The sequence below is a fragment of the Mesocricetus auratus genome, unplaced genomic scaffold, assembly GCF_017639785.1.
Source record: "Mesocricetus auratus isolate SY011 unplaced genomic scaffold, BCM_Maur_2.0 Super-Scaffold_100014, whole genome shotgun sequence".
Classification (NCBI taxonomy): domain Eukaryota; kingdom Metazoa; phylum Chordata; class Mammalia; order Rodentia; family Cricetidae; genus Mesocricetus; species Mesocricetus auratus.
The window spans coordinates 71832672-71850794 of NW_024429197.1; the positions used below are offsets into that span (position 1 = coordinate 71832672).

At 39.6% G+C, this 18123-nt stretch overlaps 1 protein-coding gene across 1 annotated transcript in view; it reads right to left on the reverse strand.

Annotated features, from left to right (window-relative positions):
* Positions 1-18123, reverse strand: part of Pappa (pappalysin 1) — a 235547-nt gene that overhangs the window by 135397 nt on the left and 82027 nt on the right. The window contains exon 7 of the mRNA XM_021230122.2: positions 17623-18121. Within this exon, the coding sequence (XP_021085781.2) occupies positions 17623-18121 (499 nt within the window). The remainder of the gene's footprint in view (positions 1-17622; positions 18122-18123) is intronic.

An 18123-nucleotide genomic window follows, 5' to 3' on the forward strand; every position in this document is an offset into this window, starting at 1 on the left:
ATCTCAATTTAGAATAATCCAGCTAGAATAGTGTAACAGTCCATCCAGAACAATGTGTGTTTCCATGAGTGTGAAGATGTCAATACATTACTGAATTCTGTTTTGTATTATCATACATAAAATTATTGTTACTTAGTCATAAATTTCATCAGCTGAAAGTTTTATAGTCTTTTTATTTATTTGATTCTTTATATGTGGGCTAACAGAAACCATATGATCATAATAAATGTAAAATGTCATTTTCTATAAGATACTAGTTCCTTAATATTTACTGAGATTTGTTCTGTTGTGTAATGTGTGGCAAAAATTCTAGGTGTGTATTTGTATATTAACACTTATAATTGGTCATATTAAAACTAACATATTTAAAAGAACAAATATTATATAGTTAAAAATCTTCTAGCTTTCCACTATATTTTAATGTGGTTTGTAATTTTCCACTGGGGCTAAGGGTAGCTGAGTGATCTGTGTAGAACCAAGGAGAGAATAATTTAAAAGGAGGATCTGAACTAAGCAGTTGGGTTTGAAGTTCTAGGCCCCTATCCTTGTTCATGTATTTTAGCTGACCTCTTGGGAAAACGTACATTAGTGAGCCATGGACTAGTGGACAATGAAACTCAGAACATTACAACACAGGAAGAGAGTTAATTCTTCACAATATGGCTCTAAAGTTCTCTAGAGATCTGCAATGCAGATTAACATATATATAATATATTATATGTTTTATGTATATGTGGAAGAAAATATATTTAACTCTAATGCATGCTTTGGGGAGTGTTTCTTTTATGGTGCTGGTTCCTGAACACCATAAAAGCATTGCTAAGCATTTATTCTACCACTGAGCTTTCTTCCACAGCCCTCTAACGTATCTTTAGAGTGGGAGCTAACATTTACCTGGAATTAGAAAGTGATAATACATTATCACAATTTATTATTTTTTGTTTGACCATAAACCATATTATATTCCCTAATTTAACACAAACTAAAGTGGTATGTAAAAGTATTTGCTTTGAAAGTAAAATCTCTGACCACAATGCTGTGGGATACACATCTTTACATTTACCTTTTGAATGTATAAAAACACACAAATCATACAAAATCATAAATGTATAATGCTATATAATCTTTACTGTTCTTAAGCATGTAGAAGTCAATCTAGCTAGCTACATCTCTTTTTCAATTCTGAATAAATATATTTGTATCATTTCATTAGTTATGTACCCATCCACTTACATGGCATTCCTAGGACACTTTAGATTCCTGGATGACCAAGTCAACAAAATGTGGTGCTGTCATTAAGATGTTCTTTAGAAGAAGGAAAAATACTAAAATCAACATATTTAGTGCTTATAAAAAGTATAGAGGTTGCAGGAAGAAGGTTGCTATATCCTGGGCTCATGAGGAGAGCATCCTGGATGAGTTCTCACAAAGAAGTGCACCATACTCACTTGACTGCAGAATGGTCAGAGGTCAAGCCACAAGAACAAGAGATTTGGCTATAGTGGCAGTGACTTCATGATATTAGCCTTTGGTAGCAGAACAGATAGTTGGCTTGGGGAGAGAGCAAATATTCCCTATTGAATAGAAGAGTAGGCTTGATACTATAGTAGGTAATTGTCGTATCCTACTGTATTTTAAGAGAGGTAAAGCTTCTAAAGCGAACCTCATGGAATGACTTTGAAGGCATGAGTGGTCTACCCAAAGAATGCACTCAGACAGTAAAGCTACAGTCAATATTTTCACATGTGATTGCTATACAGTGTTTAATTTCAGTGTGATCCTCACTGTGAGTTATTAAAGGAAAGTTCCATTTCTATTTCAGGTTGGGAGGTACTTTATCTTTTATTTGTAAAGCTAGTGATGGATTGGTTGTTAAAGATTTGGTGTAAAGGACTGTCTTTGGGAGGAGTATCTTAAAAAGCAGTTTAGAAACTATATCAACTGACAAGCAAAGTACCTATAATTCCATTACTAACTCTGGTGTGATTTTGGACAAATAGCTTTTTTCTATTCAGTATGTCAACATTCAGTTAAAAATATGAAGTTTAGGAAGGATGAGAAACACTAGGTGAAGATACTGTCATTGACTTCCAATAGTTCAGAGATTAAATTGGGAAATAAGCTAAGTTGAAAGTGGTTGACAAATAAGGTACAGCTTGAAAACTGTTAACACAGAGCAGGATCCAACCATGAATATGAAGAGTGAGATGTTTAGATAGACTTCTTTGTGGAACCTGGATTAAGTTGTTTTCCTGGTATAAATCCTAACTTCCTTGAACTTAAAAAAAATCACTTACTATTCATCATATTGAAAGCCTCCATTGTAGTTATATATCAGTTTCTGGTGGTGTCTGGCACATAACAGTTTTCCAAAAGTATCAAATAAATGAATAGTTTGAAACAGTACATTGAGAGGGAATAGACGATATCAATAATGACTATGATGTTCTGAACAGCAGGAACAAACTATAACAAGGTGTAGGGAAATCTTTTAAGATAAAGAACAGTCATTTAAACCGAGGTTTCAGGTTAGCCACAAGAAGGCGAAGCCTTTCCTACAATGGTAAGTCAGACAAAACAGTCAATGAGGGATCCCCAGTCATGGGAGCTCCATTGCAGTAATAACAGGGCTGGGTGTAGTGAATGCCCAAGCCTCTTTCCTAACTACAGCTGTCAAACTCAAAACTCAGGTGCACTAACAGTAATAGATACACAGAGTCAGCGTCCATCCTCTGTACTGCTCAAGAATCCCCCTCCATCCATCCTTTCTCTTCTCCAGGCAAGGCACTTGAAAGACATCACCCTTTCTACACAAATGTCTATTTATTGATGAGGTCCTACTGCTGAAAAGGATTCCTTGTTTTGTTTTTGCAATATCTATCATCTTATTCCTCCTGGTGACCACTGTATCCTCCAGTGAATACCCTGTCTTCAAAAAATGAAGAAAGAGATGTCAAGATCTGAGACTGTACTGAACATTCGGATCCCTTCCCAATGGGGCTAGGGCAGAACTCTCACACAGGTAATGCAAAACTCTCTCTATACATATTGGGCAAGCTGTTCTTACTTCGTGTAAGACCTGGAGGAAAGCAAACATATACCCACCACTGATTAATTCCAGCAGTCTTTGATATAATTGTCGAAAGCTTTGCCCTGGTACCAATTTAAAGCCCAGTAGCAAATTTAATAAAACTAACAGTTTGCAGCCAAGGCCTTTGTTATTTTGTTTTAATTATCTTTTACCACCAATTGAAATGATTTTCTTACTTTTTTGGTGCAATGAAAGAAAACACAAGGGAAAGAATGGAGAGACAATGTGGAAATTATAAAAGATCTCAAGCTTAAGATCCTGGCATAAGGTAACAGGCACCCTGTGATTTTTCCTGGTTATTCCTGTCATGCTGAGCTCAGAATGGAGTATATTTACCACTTTAAGGGAAACTCCACACCTGGATAGCATTAAAGCTAAAGAGAGGAAAGCATTCCCCAGGGACCCTCATTTTTTTTTTTAAGGCAACCGAAGAAGGTATGTGACAATTTCCCCCAAACACTTTGCTGGTGATGGACAGATCACTTGATTACAGAGCAGAGGCTGGGGACAAGCTGCCTGATCGACAAGGACTCTGGGAGCCAAAACATCAGATGTAGCTGGATGTAAACAAGGCATGCAGCGTAGTGTGAAAACCGAGGCCAAGTTGGGGCCAGTCAGTACAGCACAGGGACCCAGTGACAGCTGGTGACGGAGCAGCACAGAAGAGTTACTGAGGGCTAGGGGCCGGTGGGGAAAGCAATCTCCTTTCTCCTCCCCGTAGTCTTTCTGGGTGGCCAGCAATTTTATTACTGGCAGAGGGAGAGCCCAACAGCATTTTTGAATTTGGCACCACATCTAAAACCATTTGGGGGCTGGGCTTCCCTTTCTTCTCTGCCCCCAACATCCCCACGGACGCTTTGGGTTCGGCGAAAACCCGCGTGCTGTTAGCAGGCTACATTTCCCCTCAATTTTGAAACCCATGTGTGCTTGGGGAAATGTAATCCTTATGTTTCTGATTCATTTACACTTAACTCATCAAAACGCTATTTTGTAAGAACTATTTGATGTCTGCAGACTCTGCTGAGCCACTTTGTAAGCCGTGCTTCTTAGAAGCAGGAAGTTACATTTCTGTTGGGGTGGGGTGGGGGCTTGAACCTCCAAGGTTGAGATTGTTTTGAAATGAGGACTTCTGGAGGGTCACGTGAACCCTGAACTTGACCAAATGTGCTTACTTATTTCCTATGCACCCCCTAACCTACCCCAGCTGCCATGAGGTTACTTCACTAACTTTCTGTGATTTCAGTACAAGCAAACACAGATAACTACACCATGATCAGGGTGAGTTGAGCTCCTATTGGAATCCCAAGGTCTAGCCAGACACAGCACCCTTGCTATGTTGGGAAAGGAACACCTACCTGGCTTGCAGGTCAGGACCCCTGCTTTCTATGCTCCATTCTGTGACCATGCAGGAGTTATTTTGCCTTTCTGTGTTCAGTTATCTAGTTTGTTGAATTGTCAATGGTGACTAGATGATTTTCTGTGCTCCTTTGAAGTCTGAGAGTTTCGGGGTCTAATTTCTAGATAATATATTCAAGTATCTCGAACAGTCTGCTTAAAAATTTTGGTGGCTGATTTTTTTTTATCCAAAGAGCTTAGCTTAGGCAATTTATACAAAACTGTGGGGATCAGAGTCAGCCTCCAACCCTTGCGAAGTATCTCACTGTGGATGAGTACTAAGCCTAGAAAAGTCATCCCAAGTCACACAACCAATAGATGGCAGAGTCCAGTGTACCAGAACACAAAGCCAAAAAAAAAAAAAAAAAAAAAAAAGACAGAAAGAAATCAGTGGCTCTGCTATACATGAATTTCCTGGTATTCTTGATAAACATGCTTGTACGGAGGCTACCAACCCCTTTCTTCACACAACATTGAAGCTGGGGCAAAAGGAAAACAAACCATTTCCTGCTCTGACAGCAGGAACGTGAACGCACACACCAGGATGGAAGTGTAACGGCACTGTTTTGCGTGAGGCACAGGGAGGTAGTGTCTGGCTTGTATTAGAGCCCATGAGTGAATGATTAATCCTGGGTAGCAAACAAAGCCAGAGCCCTGTAACATTAGAGGCATTAGTGCTATGGAAGATTAACCCGACTGCCCCCCAGGGGACCTTTTCAGACTATTGGACTACACTTGGAGAATCAGTGGGTGATGAAAACTGGTGGTCCCACAAGTCCAGTCCATTTACTCCCAACACACACACATCCACACACCCACCCACACACACACACACACACACACACACACCACGGGGGAGGGGGAGGGAGGGAGGGAGAGAGAGAGAGAGAGAGAGAGAGAGAGAGAGAGAGAGAGAGAGAGAGAGAGAGAGAGAGAGAGGGAGAGAGGTATATAGAATCAGAGAGTGCCTATCAGAGAAACAGGCAGAGATGCAGAAAGAGACAACAGAGAAGGTCATGCATGAATTTCTATAGGAGAGAAATGGTACAGTTCAGCCTGTTTCAGATTCATAGACCAGCAACTGGAAGTCACTTTTGAACACCTGCTCTAATCTCCTCCTAAGCATATCATTGTATTTATATTCATTGTTAGTCAATGGTGCCAGTAGCATGGGGTACCAAACCCATACATCCGCCTCTTCCTTCTAAATGGTTATGAGGGTATTTTTGTTCAACCTCATCTAGTTCTCTCCCTTCCACCTCAATCCCCGTGACCAAAGTCAGCGTCTGTTACTTCAGCTCCCCAGCATTCTTACCTTCATCGCTATTTACACTTGATGCCTCTAGCCCTGCTGCTACCAGCTGTATACATATAGTTTAAGAGATGTCCGATGATGAAATGTAATCCGTATTTCAGGTTGCTCAAAGTCCCATTCCCAGCAGCTCCCAGTCCCCAGGATGAAGTCTATCTAGAGTCTTCAGCAAGACATTCTAGAACCATTATAAACTGCTCCCTTCAACATCTGTCATGTCTTTTCAAACTTGCCCTTTTCAGTTTCACCTTAATCATCATAAGGAGGCAGCCATCCCTCCCCTCTCTGAATAAACCCTATGACCCTTCACTGACAGTAATGCAGTCTATTGCAGGGGCTTCTCACTAACTCTTAAAGCAGAGCGAAGTGTTCCTAGTTAGTGGGATTCCCTTAACATGTCACTTGATTGTTGGTACACTTTTCACATTAAAGAAGCTCAGCTCCCAGGCTAGTCTTCAGTGCCTGCTAGGCAGTGGTAAATAAGTACCTGTGAATGGATAAAAGACTGAGTCACACATGTGGCCCAGACCCCTCACTGTAGGGAACAGAGAACTTGGTTCTGGGAGGAGACCCTTTTCGTATTGTCTTTTGATCCTTTAGCATACAATCCATCATATATGTTTTGGTCGGAGTGCTGTGATGTGCCAAATGCAAACTTAGTTATTATGGAGCTAGGTGCTCTTTTGGATGTGCCGCAGAGCACGCCTTCTTATTTACTAACATCTACTTAATATTTGGCCTTGCACTAGAAGTTGAGGGCAGGGAAAAGCAGATGAATATGATCCATTCCCTCCCACTGAAGAAAAAAATACACCTAAAATTCACTACGGTTGTCTGGCAGAGCATTTAAAGCCTTGAGAGAAGTTAAGGTTTCCTGAGAGTTCCATTGTGCTCAGAATTTTCTTTAGACAGACTTATTGATAGTCAATTTCGTTCTTCATTCTCACCGAGTTAGATTAGATGTACTTAATGCCACTGAATTTAAGGAATATCTCAATAGTCTTCCAGACTCAGGAAAGACCTTTGGAGCCATCTACCTGCTCCTTCATTTATAAAAAGGGGGTGGGGCTTGAGTACACAGCAACCCAGATACACACATCCGTGGAAGAAGCAGTACTATAAGACTGCTATTAGAATCCAGCCTCCAAATCCTGTGCAAGTAAAGGTTGCACCTGCCTCCCCATCTTTCCCTGGTGGCAATGTTTTATTTTTTTTTAATTCAACATTGAATCACAGCAATTGTATTCTTTGAGATGTGTGTAAGAGCGCATGCTAGTCTCTGCCTCACATACACACTCCAGCATGGGACTTGCAGAGAATAAATCTAATTGAAACCAAAGAAGAGGAAGTCATGGACACTTAAATTCTTACGTTTCTTCAACTTGCAAGACTATTTATTTATTATCTCCCTAGTGTTTCCTGCCATCCTCTGTGAGAATACACAGACTCATAGCCATTATGTTCAGAGGGCAGAGCTTAGGCTTCACAGTGAAGAGAGATGAGCTAGGTCACATTTCATGCTGGTTTGTGAGTCCCAAATTCAGGACCTAAAATTTGATGTGTGATGCTCCTGTTTCAACAGACGTAACAAACCATCATGACCAGTGTTCCTGGTTCTCAGTGTCTCCCAGGGTAGACTGAACAGATTTTCTCTACTTATCTTCCTAGTGTCCAGTGTGAGATTAAATCCCTCCACTTTCTCTTCTGAATCTCTCTGACAACTGCTATTTTCCTTTTCTTCCTTCTTCATCTACTTGTTTTCTTAAAAATCAAGAGTTTGAGCTGCGCAATTAAGTCAAGTTCATCCTATCTTCACCCATGGTGACCAGAAAAGAACAGAGAAGTATGTAACCCCAAGAGACCCACTGCCACCTGACTTCTTTAATTTATTTCTTAACAAGGGGCTCTTTTAAGAATGCCTGCCATGGGATATGCAATAAGAAAGGAAGGTTCATTTTTTTAATCTAATGTCAGGAGAAACTGAACAAAACAAGGAAGTGTCATGATCTATGAGCATTTGTAGTGTTTAAACTTGTTCTCTCTATAAAGCCACAGACTTAGAACAGTCTTAGAACTACTGTTAATATGCTGTGAGGGTACTGACCTATAGAAATCTGCAGGAATTTATAGAACTAAATATATAGACTTACCACTTTATTCTACATGCTTCCCTGACACACTAGGGATGGACACTTGTTGTAGTAACATGTTACAGCTGGTGTATTGAGACCCATCGTCCATATCCCTAGAGCATTAGTACCAATTCTCTCTCCAACATATAATGCTATATTGCTAAATAACAACTGGACTGGACTGTCTAATCCACTATCATACCTGAGGAGGATCATTACAGTTCTTATCTACAATTCTGATTGACAGGAAGTTTCTTCCTACATGCTACTGTGAGAGGCTCAGGTGAGCAGTGTTTTAAAATATCATCTCAAAAAATGTGGATATCAGAGGCAACTTGTAGGAGTTGGTTCACTTCTGTCACGTAGCTTTCAGAAACTGAGCTCTAGTTGGCAGGTTCAGTGACAAGCATCCTTACCTGTCCAACCATCTCACCAACCCAGTAGTTACATCTTATTAAATGAGTGAGTGAATGAATGGATGAGCGCATGAGCAAATGTACTGTCGAAGCCTTGGGCCCCATCATTTAATTTCTGTTGGTCTGTTTTCTACTTGTAGAAGAGAAGTTGTAAAGAGACACTTTTGTTAAAGCCTAGTACTGCAGCTGACTGACTCTTAAATTCAGATTAGTGATTTTGGTGGTGTTTACCGTCATACAGGGTCTCTTCATGTTGTTATAATCATGAGGATAGTACGACATAGTCAGTACTTCTGAGTGCTGCTAATCCTGAAGATTCTTCAATTCTGCTGAGCCTCTTTGCTTATTCTGATATTCCCAGAACTCATTTCTCATTCTTAGAGTTATCCTGAGGACTCGTAAGCAGGAGTCATAGGTGGATGATGCCCAACTTCCAGATGTAGAGCAAGACACTACCCACAATACTTGGTTTGAGTTAAGGACAGTGATACTAGTTCTGGGATTGGAGAGAGCCCTCTCAACCCTCATACTGACTCTTTGCCTTTCTGGGCGGCTCCTCTGAGCATGGACAAAATCCTGTAGGGCAAATGTGGGAAAAGGCCTTGTCCAGGAAGAGATCAAGCCCAAATCCTGCACATCAGCAATGGATTACTTTGGTTTAACAATCTGTATGTCTTCTTAATCCTGTTCTTCATTTACTTAATGTTAAAAAAGGTAATTTTTGACCCCCTACCCTCTTATTTTTTCTTCTTATTCTGTTGCTTTTGGAATCAAGAATAAACTATTTTTATCTAGTTTCTCCATCCATCAAGATACTACTTTGTACTTTTTCAGACATCCAGCAACTTACGGTCTGTAGCTTTGCCAGCCAGGTGCAAGCTGTTGGGAGTTAAGGGGGGCGGACAGGCAAATAGATAAAAGCTGTATTTTGAGCTCTGTTAATTCTAGAAGCTTAAATTAATGACTGTCTGTATGAGGCTTGAATTCCTCATCTGAAAATCAGATATGGTAGTGCCTGGACTTGATTGGTAGACTTACAAGAAGCACTCAGTGTCTGTGAGGTGGCAATAACGTCAACGCTGACTCAGGAAATGCTGCTGTTAGTAAGAGTGCATGTGCCACCGACTAAATTTAGGTTCTACTGAGCACAACAAGCAAATTGGCTTTTGCTACCTATTTTATCTTCAGAACATGGCCTGATTCCCAGCAAAGGGAGTGCAATAAAGAAGTGCCTGATAAATATATCAATTCATAAAATATGACTCAGAGTAACCACCTCATGAATACACATTCCCTTGACACTCCCTGTTTCATCTTAATTCTAAATCTACCAATAGAAATGAGGGAGGGTTGACAGTAGAATCCCTGTTTAATAGGTGGAGATCTGAAGGGATGAAAGATGAGTGCTATCTTAAAGATATTAATATAGATGTCTCTGAACAAGAAATGAGGATAGATGTTTATCCAAGGATGACAAGGCATTGAGAAGTCATGTTAAATGCCTCAAGTGGGCAAGGACAAACCACTTTCAATGTATCAAAGAGTGAGCAACACAATAGTTTGTCTTCTCAGAATGCTTTAGGTGATATCTACTAAAATGGAAATGGTCCATAGTTTATGGTCTAGAAATTACATTTACCAATGTTGATCCTAGAGAAAGCATGCATATTTGTGCATACACAGAAATTTATGCAATAATACCTACTGTAGCAGATTCACTGAAGAAAGAACATAAAAAATACAGACTCTGTCATTTGCTTTCTTATATGTAATAAAAATAGGTGAACTAACATAAACTCTAATCTTTATGAGATCTGGTTAAGAACCTGGAATATATTTGTCTTATGATACATTAGATGACAGTTTAAATAAAGAGCAAAGTGATGTCATTTGTAGAAAAATGGATAGAGCTTGAAGAATCACACTGAGCAAAGTAAGCCAGGCTCAGGGCACACTACAATTCCCTTTGTGAAATACAGATAGGTAGACAGACAGACAGACATGAGTGTCAAAGGAAAGCTATTTGAGGGGCAGAAGAAAGATAAGTTAATGGAAAAGAGAGCAATGGAGAGAGAAGGAAGAACAAATACTGAATGTTTTCTTTCATTTGTGGAATCTATACTAAATATATGCAAGTATGATTTGTTATGGAGAGAGATATAGTTATAATCAGCAAAGCAAGAGTGGGTAATGGGGTAAATATGAACAAAGTGTAATAATATATAAGTATTAAACTGTCATAACAAACCCATTCTTTGTGTAAAATTTAAAAAATTAATAATAAATACATAGGTGTATGAATAAGATAAGCCAGAATGGCATTATTTCTACTTCAAGGGTTTACATTAGGTCTGTTATTGAGCTTGTACACCATTCATTCATTCATTCATTCATATATGCCTTCAATTTTTCATTCGTTCTTTACTCATTCATCAATTCCTTCATCACAGCACACTGGACGAAACTTGGTTTCCACCACACGAGCCGTGGCAAGCTTCAACGATCAAATGTTGCATGTATTTTAGTTCTGTGTATATTTCACTCCAGAAAGCCTTCCGTTGCTCTCAAACCAGGATAGCACAACTCTTGGCTTCCCAGTGGTTCTACTTTGCTCCTCATAACATGGTGCTTTTCATGCATGACTGTGTCCCCGATTCCTCTCTGTGTTCTCTTAAAACTAGGGTAATGGAGTGAATGATTGATCAGAGCTACGTCTAGTCTAAACACAGGGCGTGGCACACAACAGATACTTAATAATGTGTTAAATGGGATGTGTTATTGGAAATGATCATGCTAGATTAACACTATTTACTGGATGACTAAAAGAATAAATGAATAAATACAACAACAGAAAGTGGATGACTTGGTGATAAAGAGAAAGACCTACAAATAAATGAAGCTCTGGAAAAACAAAAACAAAAAACAAAAACAAAAGGGATGAGGCAGCTGGAAAGTCATAGAAACAGCCTGCAGGAGCCTCCTGTGCCTTCAGCTGAACCTAAATTAGGCTAAATGTTGGTCTAAGCTGGCATCACATGTCTGTTCCACCTAGTCATGTGAGTACTTGCTTCTTTTGTCTTTTCCAACTGTGTTTTAAAAATCAAAGAAAGCAGGACCCTTTTTCCTGCTCTGTTCATTTCTGCAGTCCTAGCAACTAGAAAATACCTAGACTTAAGTGAAAACCATCAAAGTATTTGCTGATAAAATAAACTGATGAGTGAATCAGAGACTACACACTGATGCTCATGGGTTCTGAGCACTGGAACTCCAAAGGTAGAATTTAGGTTCTGACCTGTAGAATTCTGGAGTCAGACTTACAATATCTACTAACCTCCTAAGAAAATAATTCCTTCACTCCAAAGTTACACTGAGAATGTCAGGGTGATGAGGTAAAATGGGCAGATATAGAGTTGGAAGCACAACAATTTGAATATTAGAGAACCATACAATGGGATACACAGAGAATTTAGTTGGGAGAGAAAAATGTGCAGGAATCTTTTTGCTTTTGCATTGGAAAAGAATATGAGAACAGAGGCACTAAGCAAGAGAATGACAGCAGTCAATAGAGCCACCCATTTAGTAAGTCCTAGATCTGCTGCTTGAGAGCTCTGTGAACTCTACGACCTCTATCCAGTCTTGGTGTTTCAGGTCATTATCTATAACCTGAGAATAAGGGGATTGTTGTAACTACTAAGGTTACTGAGGTTATCTATGTGAAGTCTTTAGCAAGTGTTTGACAAGTGCTTAGTAAACACTTAGTAAGCTTTAGCTTCTTTGATTCTCCTTGAATGTTAAGCTCCTCCCATTCCTCCATTCCAGATCCAATAAAAAAATTTCCTGAGTGCCTGCTTTGTGGTTGGAATAGTTCTAGATGCTCAGAATGCATCATCCAACAGAGGAAAAAAAGAAATGCAGCATTTCAAGAACTAATATTCCAGATCTAGGTTTATATCTCAATCTTACATTTTTTGTGTCATCAAAACATAATCTACAGCATGTAGTGGAATAATCTTTTTTGTACATTCTGAAGATGTGTCTTTGCCATTAAAAACAGCTTAATGGCCAATAGCCAGGCAGGAAGAGGTTAGGTGGGACTTCTGAGCAGAGAGAATAAAAAGAGATGAATCAAGGCACGAGAGAGAGAGAGAGAGAGAGAGAGAGAGAGAGAGAGAGAGAGAGAGAGAGAGAGAGAAGAGAGAGAACAGAAGACACAGAGAAGAAACTGGAGGTACAAGATAGAAACGAGGTAAAAAAAAACATAAGACAAAATAGATGAGTATAAATGGGTTATTTTAAGTTATAAGAGATAGTGGGACAACCCTAAGCTGTTGGTTGAGCTTTCATAATTAATAATGAATTTCTGTCATTTTTTTGTGAGCTGGCAGCCCAAAGAAAAATTCATCTACAACAGTGATAACACTGTTTCCCATAGAGCCTGAAAACCTTGAGAAATTAGCAACATCCTTTCTTCATTTCGAAACATAGAGGACAGCCCCAAACAGACAGCCATTGAATATTTGAGTATTTGTTAACTGAGTTGTTAAGTGGATGAAATAGAAAGAAGTGAAAATTAGTGAGTGAACAGCTATTTACTGCTCCTAGTAGTACTTAGCACTTCACATTATCTATCTATCTATCATCTATCTGTCTATCTATCTATCTATCATCTATCTGTCTTCTATCATTGGTTAGTTTAATAGAAAGTCTTCAATTTTGGGGAAAATCTAAAGACTATATGAAAGCCAAGGAAATTTAAAAACAAATATGTTCTATTTTTCTTACCCAGGATCATAAAGAACCATGTTATGTATTCTTTGATACCAGCAGTAGGCCACAGGAGTTGATTGTTGGCTGGTGGCATCTGCCCGGCAACCCTACATTCTGTATCTTGTGCCTAGAAATCTGGGCAAGGCAGTGCACCCTTAATGCTCATAGAGTCTACCTTCTAATATGAAAGTATAAGGTAGAGAGAGTGGCTAGGAGGGAGAATTTGAAATTAGATATGGGACTTGAACTTGACTATGAGCTAGTCATTTAAGACTGGATACATCATTTTGATGTTTGAATTTCCTACTTGCTTTGTAAATATTTAGAAGGAACTTAAAGCAGTATGAACAGGAAATTATTGGTATTTGTCTCAGTTAACACATTTCAGTAAGGTTTTTTGAGCCAGTTGGAGTCTCATAAGAACTAATTATTATAAGCAGCCCATGTTGAATTCTTTTCCTGCAAAAAACTTATAAGCCTCACTTTTCCCAAACTAGCCTTTCTGTGTAGATTTGTCCACAGAGAAAATCTTAATGTGCTGGTCCTTCATTTTATATTTTATAGGAACGGAAATCAAGGCCCAAAAGGTGACATAATGTGTCTTGGTGTCACATGTTGAGTTAGTTTGTTAGTTATTAGCAAAGTTGGCTCCAGCCCTTTAATTCTGATAGTGTCAATTCTCATACAATGTAGTGTTTGGCTTAAGTAGGTGGAACCATTCCACATTTCTTTCTTGTCTTAGCCAAAAGTAATTAGTCTACCAGAAACTTTCATGGAGTAAGCATAGAAGGCTCTCTCCATCAATGTCATACCTTAGAAAACTATCTCTAGCGCAGATAACAGAAAGAATAAATATTTTTGTTGGGAGAAAAAATGGATACTAAGGTCAAAGGGAATCACGTGATGGGTTGAGTCAGAAGAAAAGAGACCCCTCTCTTTTTTCCAAAACAGGCTTTGTATAGAACTTGTATAAAAGCCAATTTATTTGATATGGAAAAATTAATAGAGGCTATCTCTCTCTCCTCTCTCACCACTCTCCCTCCTATCTCTCTCTCACACACACATGCACATGCATGATTTGTGGTAGGCATCAATACACAAATTATTGAGAGATATAAGAAGAATTGTAATGATAAATGGACTTGAAGTGAAGTTGCTTTGTTTTATTCCTTAGTGATTAAGAATATATTCAGTTGAGGAAGCCCAGCCTTACCCAACATTATCCTCCAACAATTTTGTGTGTGTGTGAATCTCAAGAGGGCCTGGAGAGATGGCTCAGTGACTAAGAGTGCTTACTCGTCTTTGAGAGGACTTGAGTACCATTCCCTGCTCTCACATGGTAGCTCTCAACCTTCTGTAATTTCAGTTTCTGAGAGATCCAATGCTTTCCTCTGGCCTTTGTGGGCACACATATGGTACACATATGTTCACACAGAAAAACATACACATAAAATAAAAATAAATACATTAACAAAAACAGGCAAACTGAAAGGCTCATCAGTACCTAAGTCTGGCACTTGTCACATACAAGAGACGATAAAGAAATGTTTTGTTATCAAATGGAAAAATACAAAACCCAAACCAAAACCAAATGGTACATTGGAGTGCGGATCTAACAGTGATGCTTTTGGACATGAAGTGGCATAAGAGCCACTGTTTCTATTCAGAGACTCTGTGGGGGTATCCTCTCCTCAGTACTCAGGTTGAGTGCTTTCGTTGAAGGGCATCTGAGTGGTTCTTGGCATTCACAATTCCCAGTATAGATGGCTACACAGACTGCCTTCCACTCACACTTGTAAATTGAAAGAGTACCATTGAGAGTAGAAGAAAATTTGGGGATTCCTGGGCCTTAGAGCTCACCAAGAGCACTGGCTGTTAAACTTTACCTAGCAAGAGGATCACCCAGGGAGGCCCTGAACATGGGATTTCTGATTGAGCAGGCTGGCCAGGGCCTGAGAACCTGGCCTTTCTGGGTTCCCATGAGAGGCTAATGCCACTGATCTTGGGCAACATGCTGGGAGACAGGCTGTTTATGAGCAGTAGGTTTGAAACTTCATGACATATTTAGTGACTTCATGAGATGTTTACAAGTCCTGATCATCAGGGCTACTATTAAGTCAACACCATAGAGGAAGGTGGGAGAGAGAGAAGGTGAAAACTGGGCCATTTAAAAGAATAGCAAGGTTTTGAAATAAGCAACCTAACTTAAGAGCCGCAACTTGAGTATAACCTTCCTCTTATGGAATTGAGTCACCTAAGGACCAGAAAGAGTAAGCGACTCATCCAAGATCTCAGAATGGGTTAGTGACTTAGCAGAGAATAGAATCCTGGAGGCTCTTTCTTCTGCTTCATTTCCACCATTCTGCACTTATCAAACCCATGTCAGCTCTCACAGGCTCGTAAATCAAAAGAAAAAAGAAAGAAGAAAAAACCCAAAAAAGAAAGCTGTGTTTAAACTGAGGCTTTAAGACATCTATCATTTCTTTCCCTATTATTTTATAAAGAAATCTTGTGTGGCTACAAATTTACAGAACGTTACCAGCCCACACAAGTGAGGAGATGGGCGAGACAGGGTTATGGAATATTTTCATGAAGAGAGGATGTACTTAGGTTTTAAGCACATTCTCCAACACAAACCAAGTGCCCTCTCTGAGTTCTTAAGCAGATGCTGTTCATCTCCCATTCAATGAACAGGCACCGTTTTGCCTGAGAGGTGCTCATTAATTGCTGGCATTGAAAGGGTAAAGGGTTTGAAAGTGGCTCTGTCTCTTAAAAAGGTTAAATGTTCCCTTCCAGAATTTGGTTTCAATTAATGATTGGCCTAGTAAATATATTTGAGTACACAGAGTAGCGATAGTGTCTTATATCATCGCCTTAGAAACGAATAAAGAGCCACACAAAACTCAGAGAAATCATGGAGTTCAGCAATTTCATCAAACAGAGGAAAAAGAAGTGCTCAAAGAGGGTCACTAATTTACCGTACCATATGAGTAAGAGGACTGACTAGGGCTAAATATGAAGCATCCTCATTCTAGGCTAGTGTTCTTTCAGAATATTCCCCACCAGCATTTCTAGCACATAGGAAGTAATTCATAAGCTTTGTCGATTGACCGAACACTCTTCACACCAAAATTAGGCATTTAGGCCTCCACCACATTTTAAAGACTAAATTAGAAGCTAGACAAATTTTTGACAGAACAAAAGTTGGTTCAACTGACTTGGGGTTACATTCCAATCTCCACTCATCACTCTCTAAACAAGTGACCTCGCATCTGCAAGCATCCTTTTTCCTTCTTTGCAAATTGATAATGACTGTAGGCTGTGGTTATAGAAGGGTGAGATGAATGAGTGACACTGACTTCATTATAGACTTCTGTCTGGTAGACAGGATGCTATGGTTTAAATCTTAAATATCTCCTGAGAATTTATGTATCGAAGGTTTTGCTCCCATTGAAGCAGAATGCAGATGTGGGGTCCTTTGAGATGTGACTAGATCACAAAGGCTTTGATATCCTAAAAAGATCAATATATTCATGTATTCCTAAATTTATTGAGTTCTGGAAAATCACTGATGAAAGTGGAACTTTTTTGATGTCATAAATCAAGCATCACTGCTCTACTCTATGGTCTCTGTCATGTAATTCTGTTCTCCCTGCAGCAATGGTCAGTAGGAACATGTTCAACGGACAATATCCTGAATGTTCTGAAATTAGAGACAATGTAAGCTTTCCCCTCAATTTACTTCAGTTGACTTCTTTTTGTCATAACAACAGATAAGTGATAAACACACACACACACACACACACCCCTAATGACCTCATCTCTAGGCATCTTTCTCACAAGACATGTACCCCAAAAATGTAAAGAAAATGCTAGGAAAGTGCTTAAGAAATATATGTTGAAGAAAAATATAGTGAGCATCTCCTCTTCACCCACAAAAGCAGTGACGGATCTCTACAGCAGCAAGATCCTCAATGATCAAAGAAGTTAGGAACTCTTTTCTACCTCAGGAAATAAAACAAGCAGAAAGATGGTGACTAGAGATACTGAATGTCTAGGAATGTTTTCATGCGGTTGCCTAGGCGTGTACCCAAGTTCCACTGAAGTTGTTACTGCATCATCATTTTTGTACACTGGATAAGCAATCAGAATGCACAAATCTGCTTCATGTTTATATAAAGAGGAATCATTAGCAAAGTTCATCTCTCGCCTGTTCATTGGTAATAAAGGACTTCTTCACTGCCATTCACACCCAACTCCCTTGTTTGCTGTTGAAAATACCAAAGTTTGAAGAGATAACTGAAGGTCACAGAGAAGAAATGTCTCCATGCCTGACCCCTTTGATTATTCATGGTCCTTCCTATTATACCAACTCTGCCTTATTAAAACAAATTCCCAGTCAACACTGGGATAAAATCTCTAGAAGTAAGTCTGACTGAGATGAACTTTCCCCATATCTCTCCACAGCCCAAGCATTATATGAGCTCCAGATAGGGAGAAGACACTCACATGTCAATGAATCTTCTGTTGAGGTGTAGTAGTGAGGCTATGTCTTCCTGGAGAGGTGGGTCCCGCAGCACTTTATACTGTAGGGGTTTACACTCCAGACACAGTGGGCTGTCTGCAGTGGAGGTCAGCATGGCTGCATCAATCTCCAAGTGTTCATCAAGAGTATAGATCTGGATACCATATACCTCCTCACCCACATCCCGGAGTCTGATGGTCAGTGGGATATCGCAGAAAACGTTTTGAGGACCCAAAGAGATGTTTTTCCCACCAACAGTCAATAGTTTGATGTCATTGACAGCTCCACTGGAGTCCCAGTCAATGGAGACAAAGGTCACCCATATGGTGAGAGACTCAGGGACTAAGGGGTACTGGAATTCCAGCTCGAGGTAGCAGCCCTGTGGCTCAGGACAGGCTGGAGGGACTGTGTGTGGGTTGACAGCTGAATTCGGACTCCAAGTTCTGACACTGGATTTACAGGGCTGTTCAACATCTGGATGACCT